General features: G+C 50.0%; 1 protein-coding gene across 3 annotated transcripts in view; it reads right to left on the minus strand.

The window, feature by feature from the left end:
- SEC16B (SEC16 homolog B, endoplasmic reticulum export factor) overlaps nucleotides 1-17861 on the minus strand; it is a 705720-nt gene that overhangs the window by 254955 nt on the left and 432904 nt on the right. For all 3 annotated transcript variants that reach the window (XM_069641151.1, XM_069641150.1, XM_069641152.1), the window contains 3 exons: nucleotides 8293-8390; nucleotides 6484-6565; nucleotides 2836-2953 (listed from right to left, as the gene is read on the minus strand). In XM_069641151.1, the coding sequence (XP_069497252.1) occupies nucleotides 2836-2953; nucleotides 6484-6565; nucleotides 8293-8390 (298 nt within the window). The remainder of the gene's footprint in view (nucleotides 1-2835; nucleotides 2954-6483; nucleotides 6566-8292; nucleotides 8391-17861) is intronic.

The raw sequence follows: 17861 nt of genomic DNA on the forward strand, positions 1-17861 counted from the left end.
AAGCTAAAAAAGCGCTCTGTTTTCCAAACCATTGCAAAAGCTTTATATCTGTATTGTAATGTCCACCCCAAAGCCATCACAGCCTTAAGCCTTTCAATCAAATGTATATCAAACATTCTTGGAATTCTTAAACTATATCCACTTTATATCAAATGTATTAAAGGTCGTATCAAATACACCCCTACTTTATATAAAAAAATTAAAGTTTATACAAACATTATTCAGTCTTATCAAATGCCCAACTTTATAATGTAAAACATGTATAACGTTTATATAAAATGACTTAAGTTCTTATCAAATGTACGCCAACTATATATAAAAATAATACAAAACATATATAACGTTTATATAAAATGATTAAGGTTCTTATCAAATGTACTCCAACTTTATATACAGTCTGTTATAAAATCATGACGTTGGCTGCTTTGTCTAAACTTATATTAGATCTATATAAAAAGTATTTTAAAATCATGGCGTCGGCTTTATATTTAAAAACCAGACCCACTACTGCACCATCAACACGTCACTATGACAAAACCCTAACATTTGCAGTCTCTCCCTTCACAACTCACTTCGCCCTGCAACAAGCAGCAGCACACACGCAAGCTCCCAGCACATTTTTATATAAACTTTATATTCACTTTATATCAAAATGATATAAATGATATCCTTTTTTCAAATCAAACCAGAAAAACACTTTATATCAAGAAAAATACTGTTGATATAAAATAGATATCATATTTAATATTAATTTTATATTAAATCTATATTGAATTGAGATCAATCATCATATCAAAAGGTGGCACTAAGGCGGTAAGGTGTTAGCACAAGTGTTGATGAGCTGGCAATTACAGGGATTTCCAGAGCAGTATGTTTTATTGAGAACCAAAACTGACATATTCTTGAAAATTAAAGTGTCAGAGCAACATGTTGCATAAGAGACCAAGGGTTCCATGTACCGACTGCTCTCATTTTACCACAGTAGCGTATATATAGAAGGTATCTTTTTTTCCGGTGATACTTCTGGTGTCATCTGGATCCAACAGAATTAAAGATTCCATCTCATATATTTTTCATTTTGATGTAGAAGAACGTCTGCATTGGTTTACACCAATCACGTGGTAGCTGAATTGTGTTAGTTATAGAGGTGAGGGTTTTGTGTTCATTGAGAAATATAAGCAGAACCTTGGAGGAGTTTGCTACTTGCCATATCTAGCATTCATGCTTTCACAGAGACACGGGCATCCCTCAGAATGATTGGAACAAACAACAATAAAATAAAAATATCTGTGAATACTGCAGATAATGGTTGTACTTTCTAGGGCAATGCTTTGAGGCGATCTAATCTCTCTACCACTGAGATAAACATGCAACCCTCACAGTCTCCTAAACAACACCTCTACCAGAACAAGCAGCCTCCCTCTCAGTATCTGTAGGACATCCTTTTCTGACTTTAAGGAAAACCACCACCAGTAATTTTAGCTTCCCACAACTTGGTTCTATTACTGCACTTAAGATGGGTGTGGCCGCACAAATGTTCAAGGGTCACCAGGTGATTTTGACCAGTTCGCGAAGAGCAGTTATTTTCACTAATTCTCAGATTTTCCTATAAAGTAATTTACTGCTGAGATTAGGTTTTGTTATAACCTTGTGCGGGGAAGCCAGCCATTGAATTCCCTCCAATGTCAGCCATGCAAGGACAGTGACAACCTGCATTCGGAGGTAGCACCTAGCTCCCACTATGACTGCTATTCTCCCCCTGCAACACCTGGCTCACCCGGACTCAATGACCCTCCCACCTCCTGCAAGCTGCGTCCTGCACCCTCTCTCCTCTCAGCGGATAACCCTCCCCCACTCACTTTCGCAGCCACTCCTCACCATGCTGCCTCTTTTGCCTAGATGCCACCTTCCTTCTCTCATATAGACAGCAACAATGGACTCACCACCGAACCCTTCTTGTGCGTCTACGGCAGCCATGTGTGCACTTCTTCATCAAAGGGATTTTTTCTCTTTTTTTGAGGCAAAACACATTAATAGCACCTCATGCAACATGCAAGAGTGCTAATAGCATTAATACCATAATTGGTGGGTGAGCAGGGCCGTTAATGGCCATGAGCCTTCGCTGAGTTTCTCGCTTCTCTTGAGCCTACTTTGGCTCCAGTTGGTGGGGTGCTAGAAAGCGGGTATTATAGCTACAGAAACGCTTACCCTATGTATTACAAAAATGAAAACTGTACCAATAAAGTGATAGGAGAAAATTCCTGTCATCATTCTAGCAAAGCATTTGCATCTCATAGGTTATTAAAGCTAAGTCAAGAACCTTTAAAGATTTTAAACAAATTAACTGAGAGGCTGAGTTTCCCTAAGTGGTACCAATGAGAGTGATGGCTTGCTGGTCACCAAATGTATTGAGCTGGCCTGGGCAGCACAGATCAAAAGGATTGGATTGGCTGGCTCTTACAATAAAGTACAAAGAACACTTATCCCCCAGTGGCAATCCTTTTAATTATTGGACTTCATATGTAATTCAGGGAGAAAATGCATGCCCTTAGAACTTAATGGGGTATGGGCTTTTAATACAGAGGCTATCAATGCCTGTTCTACAGCCAGGCATTTCTAGGCAACCGCCTAGGGCGTAGTCGGGCAGAGGTACTGACCCTGAAAACATTGATACCAGCTCTATTCCAAGTGGAGCAAGGTGGCTCGAAAATGGCACTGTAAACTTTGTATCTGTAGACTTTTGCAAGGCCAATGGGCACCTCACTCATGACTTAATGCAGCAGTTCTTAGAGTTCCCCACAGCCCCATGCACTCCCTCTCATTTTCCTCAGTTACCTAAAGTATCTCCCATGGTCAGGATGGAGCGGTGGGTTAGCTCAGAATCTCCAGCCTGGTTGGACAGCATCACTGCTAGGTGTGGTCTCCAGTCACCCCACTTGGCATCCCCGCAGCACTGCAAAGAAAGGAACAAAAGGATGATAGAAGGAACATCATTGACAAAGCTGCAGCTTGAGGATACACTTCTTTTCGGGATGATGCCTAAAGCCAGATGGCTGTGGAGCACTGGCGTCCAGCTCTTGTACCCCTGCCCAACAACGTCCACCCTTTCCAGAGTAGATACAGTTTTAGAGCATTGGGACCCACAAAATGAAGAAAAAAAGAAAAACATCAATCAGAAAAGGTTAGTTTACGTTCATGCAGGGTTGTTGCCAGGTCTGGAAAAGATCTGGGGCTATGCTAATGTCGGGACTGTTGGGACTTGGGGCTAGCTAGCCTTTTGGTTGTAGCCCTGGCCTGAACTTCTATCTGGGGCTTCAACCAAAAGATCCGGGGCTATAGCCCCTATCGCCCTCCCTCCACCCACCAGCAATGTCTGTGCGTTCATTTCTTAACAACAACACGTTTGGGCACCAAGTGGTGAATCGGAGCATGGGAAAGAAAGAGGATTATAACAGCGTGGGACTGGGACATGCAATACACACGTCTGATCTCTATTTCTTAGTGCGCACATCTGACAGCTACTCGTTAAGGTATTTGAGTTTGCAAAGGGGCTTGGCAGATAAACGTGTCTTTGAGTTTCTTTCTGGACCCGAGGTGGGTATGCAGTGATTTTAACGAATTTAAATTATCAATTGAAATTATAACGAACACAATATCAAAAAATAAATAGATATGGGGTGGGAGTAAGGGGTTAAAATGGGTAGTGGGGGTTTGGGTGGGGTTACAAATGTGGGGAAATGGTGGGTTTGCGGTGGGAACAAATACCGAAAACAAAAACGGTAAGTGACTGCCTCTTGTGGTCTATCCCAGGCTTCCATTGGGCCTGTAATATCAGGCATTTGGACGCACATGCCAATGTGGTATTGTAACAAGATGTTCACTGCATTCGCCTTTTTCCGGAAAATCGGCACAGTAGTAACTTGGTTAAATAAAAGATTCCCCCATCCATAGAAAAGGAGAGCTTGTGAAATCATTCCATTAACTCGTGTATCTTTGTACAGCATTAAATACACCATTCTGCTTGTTGCCCATTACATTACTTGGGATATGTATTAACATTCCATGTTGGAATCCTTTAATGTACAATTGGGCTTTGATTCTTAGTCAATATCCATAAAGGAGCAACATTCCTTTGTGTGCATAAATGGTACCAACTCCACTCTCCCCTGTCTGAGAGGTCTGGATCCTGACTGCTGGTCCCACGGTAAAGACCTTTCCTTGATGTAGGCTACTTGAAGCATTGCATGCATAGAAACGGCTGGAGAGGGACACCTTCAACTAATAGGGAACGTCCAGGTGAGCACTGGCGGCGCTGCCAAGCATTTTCTGGTTTAACACATAATACAACAAGCTTTGGCAATAGCCAAAATTTAGGGCTTTTGTATAGCAACATCCATTTGTATGTTCGGGGCACAGAAGGAAGGAATGGGGCGAAAAGGGGTAAGGAGTTGGGGGACCGCAGAGTGTGGAAGCATGAGGGTAAGGATACCAGGAATGGGAATGGAGAGTTTAGCTTTTGTCAAGGGAAGAGGATATCTTTTGCGTGAAGAATGGATTCTCTTCACTGCGGATTGTGAGGGGCTGTGACCCACCGTTTGACAGGGCCAATTCCAAAGAGGAGTTGGTTATTCAAAGGTCAGTGTGAGGGTACTGGACCATAATAGATGGCCGCTGCCCAAGGCCTTCCCACGATGCATGGACACTCTCGCCAATGTTTACCTTTATTTGATAATAATATTAATAATAATAATGATGACATGAAATGAAAGCACACACATATGCGTGTGTGTGTGCACACACTATCTGTAATGACCACAGACATATCTGCATACTCCATCACCACAAGCATTGCACGAGGCAGGCTCACATATTTCCAGAGAGAGGGTGCCACACACACACATGCCAGCAAACAAACATATGCACACTGCACACTTACAAACACAAACATACAAGTTAGCACCACTTTACCGGGTTCGAAAGCTGGCACTAGTTACCCTTTGTACCTTTTGGTGCCACTTGTACCATCACCATTGAAGTTTAAAACCAGAGCTGTAGTAGAGCTAGAGAAATAGCACCACTGCCGCTTTTTGATTCTTGCATCACACTGTAATGAGACTGTTAGTGCTCCATTCAGAATTCTTTCCCCCATAATGGGGACAAAGGGAGGACAAGGGGCCAGAGTGATATGGACAGATTGGGCAAGCATGGGCTGCAAATGCAAGCAGTAACAATGTGTGTTTGCCAGATAGCTCACCAAAGGAAGGGCTGTAGCTACAATCTTGACTAGCAATTTAGCAAAAACAAAGCACAGATTATCTTCACACAACGGCACAAACCAATTTTCCAGTATGCCGTTTAAGCTGAAGTAGATGGGGTGCAGAAAAAAGCATGACAGGGAAATCATTTTCCTCTTCAGTAAGCAAATACGAAAAAGAAATCAAAGAGAGAAAGAGGACTTAATCTCTGCAAAGGCCGATATACCCAGAACAAGCCATCCTCCCACCGCCATGGGGACGGAGCAAGGAACTGTGGGCAGAGCTAGGAGTCATGGCCTGTTGGCCCTGTCTGGACATGTCTAGCCTCACGACAGACTGCGCACTCAGGGGAGTAACCTCTTTTTTACTAACACACATAAAATGGACAACCTAGGGAGCACAAGACACACACTCCACCCAGACTATGAAAGAATGTGGTTGCAAGAAGAAATATCAAAGAAATCCTCAATGCACATCTATCATGCGTGACATCTGACACCTTGTCGAATATCACAACATTACCAATCAGCACACCCTCTGGCTGCCCCATGAAAACTCAAGCGTGAAGCGACCCCTAGCTCTAGTTGACTGAGGGCACGACAGAAGAAGTTCAGAGCACACCACAATATGGGCAATGCCTGGCAGCAAAGAAAAAGGACTGAGAACTGATGCGTGGGGAGTTTTCGGCTGCATGTAGAGGCAGGCCCTGACTGCTGCACATGCACCCGAAGCACACATGCAGATTTGTCATCATATTATGCAAGAGCAATGTAAGGGCACCACACCTGACAGACCCCGGGCATCAGTGCTGCAGATGTATCCCACAGCCTGTATGTTCCTCGACCACCTCTCATCCTCCTCCTCACTGCCTCCTAACAAAGGCACCTTCATTCCCCGACCACCCTGCCTGAAGCAAGCGGCACCCCCCCGACTGCTCCCCACCCGAAGAAAATAGGCCTGCCGGCTCCACCATGTGTCACCCCTGCGGGTTGAGAGGTATGGCAATAGCATGGGAATTGATTTTCAGTCAAAAACAGAGAAGCTAGTGTTATGGTCAGCCTTTCTTGGGTGATGGTTAATACGAGTATGTCCTATGTGCAAAGTTGCTTTATTTCCCTTCCGTGGGCAAACGATAAGCACCCACATCCTCTTACCAGGCTCCCCTACAGGATGCCGAGCGGACTATGGAAAAGGACTATTGCATCTAACTGGCTGCAGCATCCCCTACCGTGCACGCCTGGGGGATCCGGCCTGACATCAGCTGGAACAAGGTCTGCAGGGGGTCGTTGTGTGCCAGGGAGCTGGTGAACCTGCAATGGGAAGGGGACAATTAGGGTATTGCACATGCACGTAGAGATGGCTTGCCAATCAGCATGGGAGCATTTAAAATCGGAAACCTGATGGAATAGGTGAGTAGGTGAAGAGGTCCCCTCCCCAAGCCAAAATCCTTAATTTGCCCTTTCTTGCCCACTCTTACTGCTGGAATGTATGGCCCCTATGCAAACTATGTCCAAGGCGCACTTAATGCATGCTGCCGTTGCATGCATAATCGATCGCAATGCTTCCTCCCTACTCTGTACTAGCTCAATTTACCATGGAACGCAGGCCCCTGTCCTGCCCATTCTCACCGCCACAGACAATAGGCTCATTCTTTCCTGCTGCCTTTTAACTACCCGCCTGGGCAGGGTTCCTATGATCCTCTGCCCATTGCTAGCTCCATGTACAAGACGCCAGCTTCAATGTCCGTTAAGGGCTTCATGCAGGATAGGCCACTGGGCTTACTGTGCATTCCAGCTCCATGTACTAACAGGACAATGCATCCAACCGGGTCATTAGCTGCTTCATGTGCAATAGACTACAGGTGGTGTTTGTCCTACCCAGGTCCAGCTATCTTTACAAATGGCCACACGTTTACTTCCAGTCCAGCTACACACTCTTTTTCTGCCCATTGCTAGTTGCATGCCCAATACCCATCCATGCCAATGAATGACTGCATGTTTATAGGCTATGTGGTTTCCTTTCCACGGCCAGCTCCATACACAATAGTCCCCCAGGACTTTCCGTCTAGTACTAGCTGCATGTACAAAAGGACTCCTGGCTTCCTGTTCATCGTCAGCTCCGGGTAATGTAGGGAGCACGGCTCTCTTCCTGTGCCATACCAGCTTTCAGCACAGCACAGTAGACCACTCTTGTGGATTCCTTTCCATTAGCAGCTCAGCTGTTTGTCCACAGGATCCCAAGGCCTCCTTTCTTTCCTTTCTGCGTTCCTGCCCATCTCCAGCTTCATCTACAATAGGTCCCCCAGGCTTTCTTTCACTGTGTTGCCGCCTCTGTCATAGTAATCCCTAAGAGATACTTCCTGCCCAGCAATAACCCCAGGTATCAACAAATGTTTCTTCAACTAAGTGTTTCTTTCTGCCCACTAACTGCTTGATTTAGATAACCCACCCTAATAGACATTCCAATTCTTCATCAGCTCTATCCGCAATAGGCCCCAAGACTGTGCCCCTCCCCAATGGAAGCTGTAACAGCTAAATATACATACATATATAAATAGTGATGCTTACTTAAATTATTTGCATGTATAGCTACATTTTGCAGACCAAACATATGGCACGTACTTTTAAAGGTTATGATGATAGTGAGCGACAGTCAAGTTTAATAAAAATGCAGGTATACAGGTCTGGGTGGGACACCATTGCATTGTGGAATTCGAGTAATGTCGGAATGGATGAGACTTCACTTAAGTGTCTGTGGCCAATGACGTTAAAAGGAGTGACAATCCACTGTAGTGTATGATCCAATCAATGGAACGCATGCGAAATTATTGAACTCTATGTACGCAATGAGAGGGATGAGTGAGGTGTCATTGACATGCATGAAACCACTGATGGGAGAGACTTCATTGAAGGCTAGTAACATCGGGAGTGGGAGGCCGCCTCTAAGGCCAACAAGGCCTGGAGAAATGAGCAAGAGTCACTCTGAAGGGCTCACATCAAGGTCACTAAGTCACTGTGCGACACCCCGGTTCTCCTACCTGCTCATTACCCAGCTGTAGGTCCTCAGATCCATCTTGCTGGACAGAAACAGGGCGTGTCCCCAGAGTTGGTTTCTCATTGCCCAATCCAGGGCCTCCTGAAACCAAGAGAAAGTTGACATGTGAGAAGTCACTCTACATCTAAGCTTAACACATTTGGGGGTGCCTGATAGGTGGTCCATCCCCCCAAAGGATCCAGAATCGAAGTGAATGCACCACCCCAGGAAAGCTGGCCTTCACTGAGACTCATTGTCACAGGAGTCTGTACAATGTTTAGCTGCCTACACAACAAAATCATATCTCTCACCACACTGGGGGTTATGTTCTGTGGAGCCTTAACGTGAATGCAAGATGTAAATGCTTTGAGTAGGGCTTTAACACCTTGCAGTTACACCACGGCTCATTTTTATTCACTTGTATGGTGCCTCTTTTCCGTGCCGCCATACAAATGCTCCAGCATTTGCACCGCCATAGATGTTCATGCAGCCTTTTGCCCTTTACATTTGCACCCTGCAGTACAAATTACAAAAATGTGGCGGCCGGAAGCCGCCTATGTTAAAGTGTTAACGTAACGGCTCCCCGCCATCAAATTAGTCATATAAAGAAAAGGAGCACCACTGTGGGAAATTTAATTTTGAAAAATTAAGTAATCCTTTATACATGTATCTGGCACCGAAAAACTTTGATTTGATTCTGGTGTTTGAACACATCAAACGTAACAAATGAAGTCAGGATCAAACAGCAGGATGCTATACACCAAAGAAAATTCATGTCTTCTGCTCAATCCCTTGACACTTGCGAGGTAATTCATAGAATGCAGCGCACAAGTGGCACACGCGGCTGGCGCACAGTGTGCGTGTGCGACAGTCTGCACCAGCCGCATGTGCCAAATTCCATTTCCGCACACAGCGTATCCATAGATTTGAACATCCATAACCAGCCGTGGCGCAGAGTGGCGCAGCGACCCTGCAGCAGCGCCAGTTATGCCCCCAACCCCTCCCCTCCCCGTGCGCCATGTACAGCGCACAAATCCCATACATGGCGCACAGGCCCCCAACCACGAAAACGCCTGTAAAACGTGGGAAGTTTCACATGCGATTGGCCCTGTGCGAGCGGGGTACGTGTATTTCGAGGGTACGTGGCAAGTTTCACACGCGATTGGCCCTGTGCGAGCAGGGTACATGTATTACTGGGGTGCGCAGGGAGTTTCACACGCGATTGTCCCTGTGCAAGCGGGGTACGTGTATTACTGGGGTGCGCGGGGAGTTTCACATGCGATTGGCCCTGTGCGGGCAGGGTACGTGTATTTCGGGGGTACGCGGGAAGTTTCACATGCTATTGGCCATGTGCGAGCGGGGTACGTGTATTACTGGAGTGCGCAGGGAGTTCTACACGCGATTGGGCCTGTGCAAGCGGGGTACGTGGATTTTGGGGGTGCGCGGGAAGATTCACACGCGATTTCGCTGTCAGAGTGGGGTACGTGTATCCAGTGGGGTGCGCGGGGAGTCCCACACGTGAATTGGCAGTGTGGGTCCTCCCAGGTCTGCCCTCTACCCCTCCACGGCCCCTGCAGGCAACCCACACCACAGGGGACTACCCTGCACCCCTGGTCATGTCCCGCAGGCAGCCCATCTACAATGGGCATGCCCCCCAGCCAGCCCACATGTCACCTTCCACTAGTGATCACCAACTCATGTCCCCCAGCACCCCCACCCCCCAGCAGTGAGGGGCACCTGCCAGCAGCCCCGACTCATGTCCCCCAGCACCCCCACCCACCCAGCAGTGAGCCTCAGGCCCTGACTCATGTCCCCCAGCACCCCCATCCCCCAGCAGTGAGGGGCACCTGCCAGCAGGCCCCGACTCATGTCCCCCAGCACCCCCACCCCCCAGCATTGACGGGCACCTGCCAGCAGTCCCGACTCATGTCCCAACAAACAACATGTCCTAACAAAACAGACCCATGTCCCTAAAGCCAACCCTAATCCCCCTTGCCCCCCAATCCAAGCATGCAACCATCCACAGAACCCATTCCCAAATTACCCATGCCATGATAGTCTAAATGAACCACCATGCCCATGCAGGAATGCACAACGTAGCCACACAGTGGTAACACGTGACTGAGGAAATGTTCAATGAGACATGCACAAAACCAATGACAGAACACAATACCAATTCAGAAGTTATAAAAATAGTATTAAAAACATAATGAACTGACTTTGAGGAATAGTAAAATGAACATCAATGTACAATGACCAATTTAGAAAAAAAAATATTGTAAATCCAATGAAGTAAAAAAAAAGAAAAATCATGTACAATAAAAAAAGTGGTCCATTGCCAATGTCCATAATAAAAACATAATCCAAATGAAAAATAACCATTGATCCATGAGAATATAGAAAAAGAAAGTATGTACAAGTGTGCAACTATATACAATGTAAGTCCAAAGGGTCCATGATCCACAAACAAAAGGAAACCTACAAAAAAGTCCTATGACGAAAAAACTATATACACACGAAGTGGAGCAATGTCCATTAACTCCAAATTAAAAGAAAAACAAAGGAAACCTAACACTATCTAACTATATACAATGGAGGCGGGCAAGTCCTGCGGCTCACTCTGTGATGTCCCGGGCCAGGGCATCATCGAACTCCATGTCAATGTCCCAGAGGCGGGACTCTGCCCTGGCCCCGAGGTCTCGCAGGGATGCACTCATGGCCTGTTCCAACTCCCTGCGAGTTGCCTCGAGGCATTCTGCCCGCCTCAACGCCCAACACATGGAGAACTCCGCCCTGACCATGGTGAGCCGCGCCTCTTCCGCCCGCCGCCGCTCCGCATCTATACGCTGGCCCAACCGCAGCCATATGGAAGACACACCCATTCCAGGGTCCTCCTGCCCTCTGGCCGATGCCTGCCCCTCTGATGTCGATGGCGCCGAGCCATTATTGCTCCCACCTAGAGCCTGCTGCTGTTGCTGTTGTCCATGTGCCCTGTCCGATGCCTGCACATCCTCCATCTGCTGGTCCCCAGTTGTTGGGGTGTCCACCCCTGCTGGACCGCCGACTCCCGACTGTGGCAGGGGTGGGATCTCCACTAAGCTGGCTGTGTTGGTCAGGCCAGGTCCACAGGGGGCCCTGGTGGAATCTGGGCCGGAAGACGGCAGGGAGAACGACTGGCGCATAGTCTCCACAGAGGAGGAGAGGTCCGCCAGAGTGCGCGACACATGTAGGAACCCACCGACCAGTGCCCCTCCCAACAGTGCCATGTCGCGACGCTGCTCTTCGTGATGGCGTGCGTGCTCCACCCAGGAAGCATGCACGTGATCACGAATGTCACGCGTGCGCAAGGTGACATCAACCAGGACGGAGCCCATACGGTCGTGGGACCACTCGTCCGCAGGTAGTGGAGAGGCAGATGATGTGGCACTCCCCCCTACCTGCGGACGGGCCTGGGACGGGGCATCCCTGCTGATGCATGGTGGTGCAGTCACAGGGTCAAGGACAGCAACATGCAAAGGCCCCTCTGCGGTGACCTGAGAGGCCTCCTGACCCTGGCCCTGGACTGCACCACTTGCACCAGTGGTACTACCCCCACCAGGCCCCATGTGCGGCTCAGTAGTGGGCTCCTTCTCCTCTGTGGCGACCACCAACCTGGATGTCTCCACACCGTCTTCCGCCATTGCAAGCCCCTGTGGGGGCTCACCCTGCCCTTCCGCTACAGCTGTAGTGGCAGTCGCGGCACCAGCCCCCTCGCTCCCGGATGATGGCAATTCCTGGGAGGGTGGCTGGGCCTTGCGTCGCCGCCCAGTGGAGGCATCCCCGCCGCTTGGCCTCTCCGCCCTCTTCTTCATTTGACGCTGCGTAGGGGGAGACACAGAACACAAGCATCAGGGTACAGTACAATATTCCCCTAGCCAGGAAAAAATAACACATGAGTGGCACTGTCAAATGGCACTTCCATCCTGTCCCTCCACAACACATGGGTGAATGCACGCAACACACATGCAGTCCCGGCGCCTGCAATCAACATCAGCATCCATGTAGAAAGGGCCTCTGTTAACCAAAATGTTGCCTTCAAACTCACATGCATCATGGCTCAGACTGATCCCATGCACACACATCACCGGAGGGTCATGCTTCATGGCTTGTACACCACAGACACAGTGGATACAACAGTGACGGCACTGCATGAGTGAAGCTACACATCATCACGGACATGTGTCATGCACCCATGGCGTTTCAAAGTCACACACACACTTCTCAGACACACACACATGTGCACCATACATGTACATGACAGCAGCACCCATCCCTCACACCCCCTCCATGTCCAAGAACAGAGACTGGCATGCTTTCATGTGTGCATTCCGCATACAGCTCCCCATGTTGCATTGGAACACATGCACCATCCATGTGGTTCACACATTACTGGTCTCACATGCATGACCATGATGTCCCTGCACACACACATCCATACATGGCCTATGTCACACATACAGGCAAGTATCAGACTACCAGCACACTGCAACATGCCCTGTCTCACACAGCAATGCTTGGCCACTTACCGCTCAACTCCAGACGGGTCTGCTTCCGAAGGATCTGGGCGGGGAGCGCTGGGCCTACGTGTTCCAGGACCCTCATCTGGATGTTTCTCATGCTGCCCCGGCCCCCCTCCGCGAGGCGCCGGGCCTTGTAGAGGGTCCTGGACCTCAAGTCCTCCCAGCGCTTCTTGAAGTGCTTGATGTCGCGGGTTGCCACCCCCTCTGCATTGATGGCAACCACTGTGTCTTCCCAGATCCTCGACCGTCCTTCCTTGTTGCTGCGTGATGTTCCGAAGAGGGCATCATAATGCCCCACGACATGCTCCACCAGGACACCAACTTCCTTCTCACTGAAGCTGGTGACCCTCTGCCTCTCTGACTGGGGGTCACCAGTGGTCTCAGATAGTGTTTGCCCCGACATGGCGGCCCCCGAGGCAGGCGTGGGTGGGCAACTGGGTCCTGGGGCTGGGCTGTGGAGCGATGGTATCCCAGTCGGGAGTCTTCTGTTCCAGCAGGGGTGGACACAGCAACTGGACCCCTGCAGATGGCTGACATGCAGGCACCAAATAGCAGGGCACGTGGGCAGCAGGCAGGCAGGCAGCAGCAGATGGCTGGTGGGAGCGTGCTCGGGGCTCTTGGGGGCAGGAAAATGGCCTTTTGGGCAGGAGCGTGGTCTTCCGTGTGTTTTTGCGTAACCAGCTTGATATGGAGTGATTTGGCATGTGAAAAAATTGCACGTCAGCGTGTAATTCGAGGAAAGGCCCTTAGCGCATAAGCGCGTCTGTGACGTAGCGCACACGGGCGTTTCCCTCGTGACGTGGGCATAGTAGTTCAGCGTGCGTGTGAAAAAACTGCATGTCTGCGTGTGAATGCGTGTAATCCGAGGAAAGGGGCTACGCGCGACACACACAGGTGTTTCCCTCAGCACGGGTTAAAGGTGAGCGGGGCCAGCAGTTCGCTGTACGTGCCTTTCATGGAGACTGATGTGTGTTGCTATTTCATGTTGTTTCACGCGCCATCACAACTTCACAGCGGATCAAGGACGTATCTCTTCTTTTGGCAGGGGTATTGGCTACGCGTGTGTTTCATTATCACGCTAGTCAGACAGTGAGTTGCGCACGCTATATTTCCCACTGCGGGTGCCCCTGTGTATCGCACCCGTTTTCGAGGTCATAGTAGCCTATTTTTTGTGTTACTGGGTGCCACCGCGTACTGCGGGAGGTTGATTCCACGCACGTAGGCTGCAGGGTTGTGTGTACAGTTTTACTGCAGTTTTGGGGTGCCTGAGCATTGCGTGACCCGTCACTACATCACCGGGGTCACATACAGCCTTGCAGGTGCAGGGGGGCTGTTAACATCTTGCTTCCCACCCCCTTCACCCCAATTACCCAGGACAATTGTGGTGTACACCTCCCATTGGCACTCCTCCATCTGTGCCGGCACTACTCCATCTGTGCCATGGTTGGGAGGCCACCAAAGGTGAGGGGCGCCTCAGCTGGGTGTCCTCTCGTGGCGGGTGTGGTCAGGGACGTGGCCAGGGTGACCAGGGAGTAGGGGGACTCCAGGGTGCCCAGGGTGGCCGCAGAGGGGGAAGAGGCAGGGGTGCGCCACTTGAGCACAATGTTGTGCCATGTGTCGATGCAGTCATGCCACCACCCCTGTGGTTCCGGGAGATGCAGCTTCTGCATCTGGCACTGGCGCCCGTGTGACCCGGCATTCTGTTTCATCGACTGCCACGGGCCCAAGGGTAGTGATAGCTGCAGGTGCAGCTGTGGACACCACCACCCAGGCTCAGGGTCTGCCAGTACAGGCTGCGTTGGTACTTGAAGAGCCCTTGGAAGATTTCCAACAGGCTAGGAGGGAAACAGTAGGTGCACGCAGGGCTGCCCTGACCAAGACACGTGTCCCTGGGGCAGTAATGTCACCTGCTGCCCCGAACAGCCGGGTGTTGGCAAGTGCAGGGGCAGATGCAACCAACAACATCCTGGTTGTGAGTCTGCCAACCAGGACAGTCGTGGTCAATGACCCTGCCACAGCGGATGTTGCTGCGCAGGGTCCATTTGAGCGCACCCAGCTGCCACTGACGCAAGTCAGGCCTTTGGTCGTCCCTCCACCTGCAAATCCCTTGGCTCAATCCACCGGTGCTACTGGCCATAGTGATCAGGGCGGCATTTACCAGCCAGGGTCTGTGCCACAATCCAAGAGGAGGAAGGTTGCACCTGCAGCACAGGCTGGGATCCCACACACAGCCACGACCTCCTGCATGTCGAGGAAGTAGCCTTTCTGCAACCGGGAACTGGAATACCTCGTGCACTACGTGCGAGACCACAGCTGTGACATGCTAGTGGGTCCTAATTGTCAGACTACGGCTGCCCATCGTGATACCCACTGGAAGCAAGTTGCGGAACATGTGAGTGCATTCGGCCATGAGGTGTGCACGGCGCAAGAGTGCAAAAAGCGTTGGAATGACTTCAAACGCAGCGCTAAGGCTAAGCGTGCCTCAAATTACAACTTGACTCTGGTGACTCGCAGTGGGCCTGCACCTGAGGAGGAAGACCTCACTCCGCATGAGTCACTCGTTGCAGAGTTCATACCATCTTAATCGGTCGAAGGAGTGGGTGAGATGCCAGACTTTGATGCCCAGTCCAGTGAGTGTTGCTGCGTGTTTGTTGTGGACATGTGTGTTTTACTTGTGTGATGTGTTGTGCATGACTGCCACTACATGTCACGTGTACATGGTTCTGATGTGCAAGTAATGCAATGCTTCCCCGATGCATGTCTGCTCTGCTGGATGGTGGACATGTGGAGCGGACGGGGACTGTCCGCATCACCACTATTGCACCCTACTCATATGCTGGTCACCAGGATGCCACTCAAGTCCATGTTCCAGCTCACTGGCCCTTTTGCATGTAGCGTGGGGTGACCTTCCTCTCAGCCCAGGGACTATGTCATAGCATGACTGACGTGCATGTGTCCTCTGCCTGCATCCGGGTACTCCATGTAGGCATGCTCCCTTGCCTTTTGATACCATGCTAGGCATCCCTGCATTTGCACTTGGGGGGAGGGGTGGTTTGCTTGTAGCCATGCTAGCCATTGAATTCACATTGCACGAGATGGCTGAAGTTGACCTTGCACTGCCTTCACATTTTCAGATACACATCATGAAGTACTTGTACATGTAGACAGTGAGTAACGTACAAATTTGCTGCACTGCATCGACCCACTTCTGTGCAAAATGACACCATTCTACATGCCTAATCACAGAAGCAGTGTCAAGTTTACCCAGCATGCATGGCAGGTTCTCTTTTGTGTGTGACATGTCTGCTTGATGTGTTTGGTGTCTGTGTGATGTCTGTGTGTGTGTGTGTTGTGTGCTTCTAACATGTGTAGTGACCTTTTTTCTCTCTACTTTTCAGATGATGACGCAATGGAGCCAGAGGATGGTGTTGTCATGCCAGGCACAGGGTTGTTATCACTACAGCAACCCGGCACAAGTAGGGGTCGTGGGGTGGTAGGCCACGAAAACCCACATGTGCTACAGTCCATCTTGTCTCTGGCTGGCAATGAGTCCAGCCCTGATGACCACTCTGATGTCCAAGTCGAGTTGGATGAGCATCAGGTCCATATGTCAGGGGTGAGTGATTCTGATGTGGGCACTCCTCTGTCCGCGACACCTTCACTGAGGGGTCAGACAGTCTTGGAACCTCCGCCTGTGGTGGATCGGGACGCAGGGTCACCCTCCACACCAGTCACTGATGTGCCTGGGCCATCACGTCGACGGGGGCATGTAGTCGTGCAGCTGCGGCCGGTGCCAACACAACAAGGACACCCAGTACTTGGGTCCCGCAGGGGTCAAGCCCAGCAACGCAGTCGCTGCGCGCAACCGCTGTATACTGAGTGGGAGCAAGACATGACTGCCAATTCTGAACACCAAGGGGCAGCAATGGAGAACATCGCTGTGAGCATGGAGTGTGTGGCCCAATCCGTGCTCCCCCTGCTAGGCAGGTGCTTCTCCAGCAGCAGGCGGCATGGTCCACGGCCTGCTCGCTCAGGCTGGGTATGGCGGCATCAGACAGGGCATGCCAGGCTGAGATGGTGTCTTTGAGTCGAGCAATTGCTGCTCACGCAGAGGCACACATGGAGGCCCTGAGGGAGGAGTATGCTTCCCTCAGATCCACTCTGGGTGTCCATTTGATGTCCCAGAGGGAGCGGGTAGAGGAGAGGTTTGCGCAGCTTGAGCGTACCATCTCGGCTGAGCTACATGCATGCCGGGAGGTGCAACAGTTGTCCAGCCAGGCCTTGCAGGAGGAACTCCATGTTACACGTGTTACCTTGCAAGAGGAAGGACGCGTATCACGTGAGGTCCTGCATGCAGACCTACGTGTGATCGCCGCACAGAACCAGGCTCACCCGTCCGGCAGACTTGCTGCCGATGAGGGGCAAGCTGCGGCTAGGCGTGGTCAGGCTCCTGTGCCACGTCCTCCTTTCCAGGAAAAGCCAGACTCGGACGACAATCTATCTCCCACATAGGTCGGGCTGTGCAGGCGTTGAGCCCATGGAGTTTTTTTTTTTCCTCAACATCATTGCATGTGGGTGTTGAGCAGCACCCTGTACCTCCCCCCTCAGGGGTGCCTCCCCCCCCCCCCGGGTGGTATGTGGCCATTTTTTATTTTTCTTTTAGTTTAGTTAGTTAAGTTTCTATTTGATAATTAGTTTAATTAGGTAATGTAGGTTTTTCACAGTTAGTGTAATTAGTTAATATAGTTTAAAATTGCTTGTCTATTGTGCTTTCATGTGACGGTGTGGTGCTTTGTGGCTTTTGAAAGCATCCACTGTCTGTTCCAGCTGGGCCTTTCAAGCTTGGCTTGTGTATGTGTTTGCAGCTTGTGGTCCTTGACTCACATATGCCACTCCAGCTTCCCTTATCCATGGGCTCGCAAGGATGGTTTGGTGTAACAGCCTATTACAAAAGGGCTTTGGTCTGTCATATTTGTGGCATGTCTGCTGCTGTCCAACTTGTGTTGACACCCCT

The sequence above is a fragment of the Ambystoma mexicanum genome, chromosome 1q (genome assembly GCF_040938575.1).
Source record: "Ambystoma mexicanum isolate Mex_15411 chromosome 1q, UKY_AmexF1_1, whole genome shotgun sequence".
In the NCBI taxonomy this organism is placed as follows: domain Eukaryota; kingdom Metazoa; phylum Chordata; class Amphibia; order Caudata; family Ambystomatidae; genus Ambystoma; species Ambystoma mexicanum.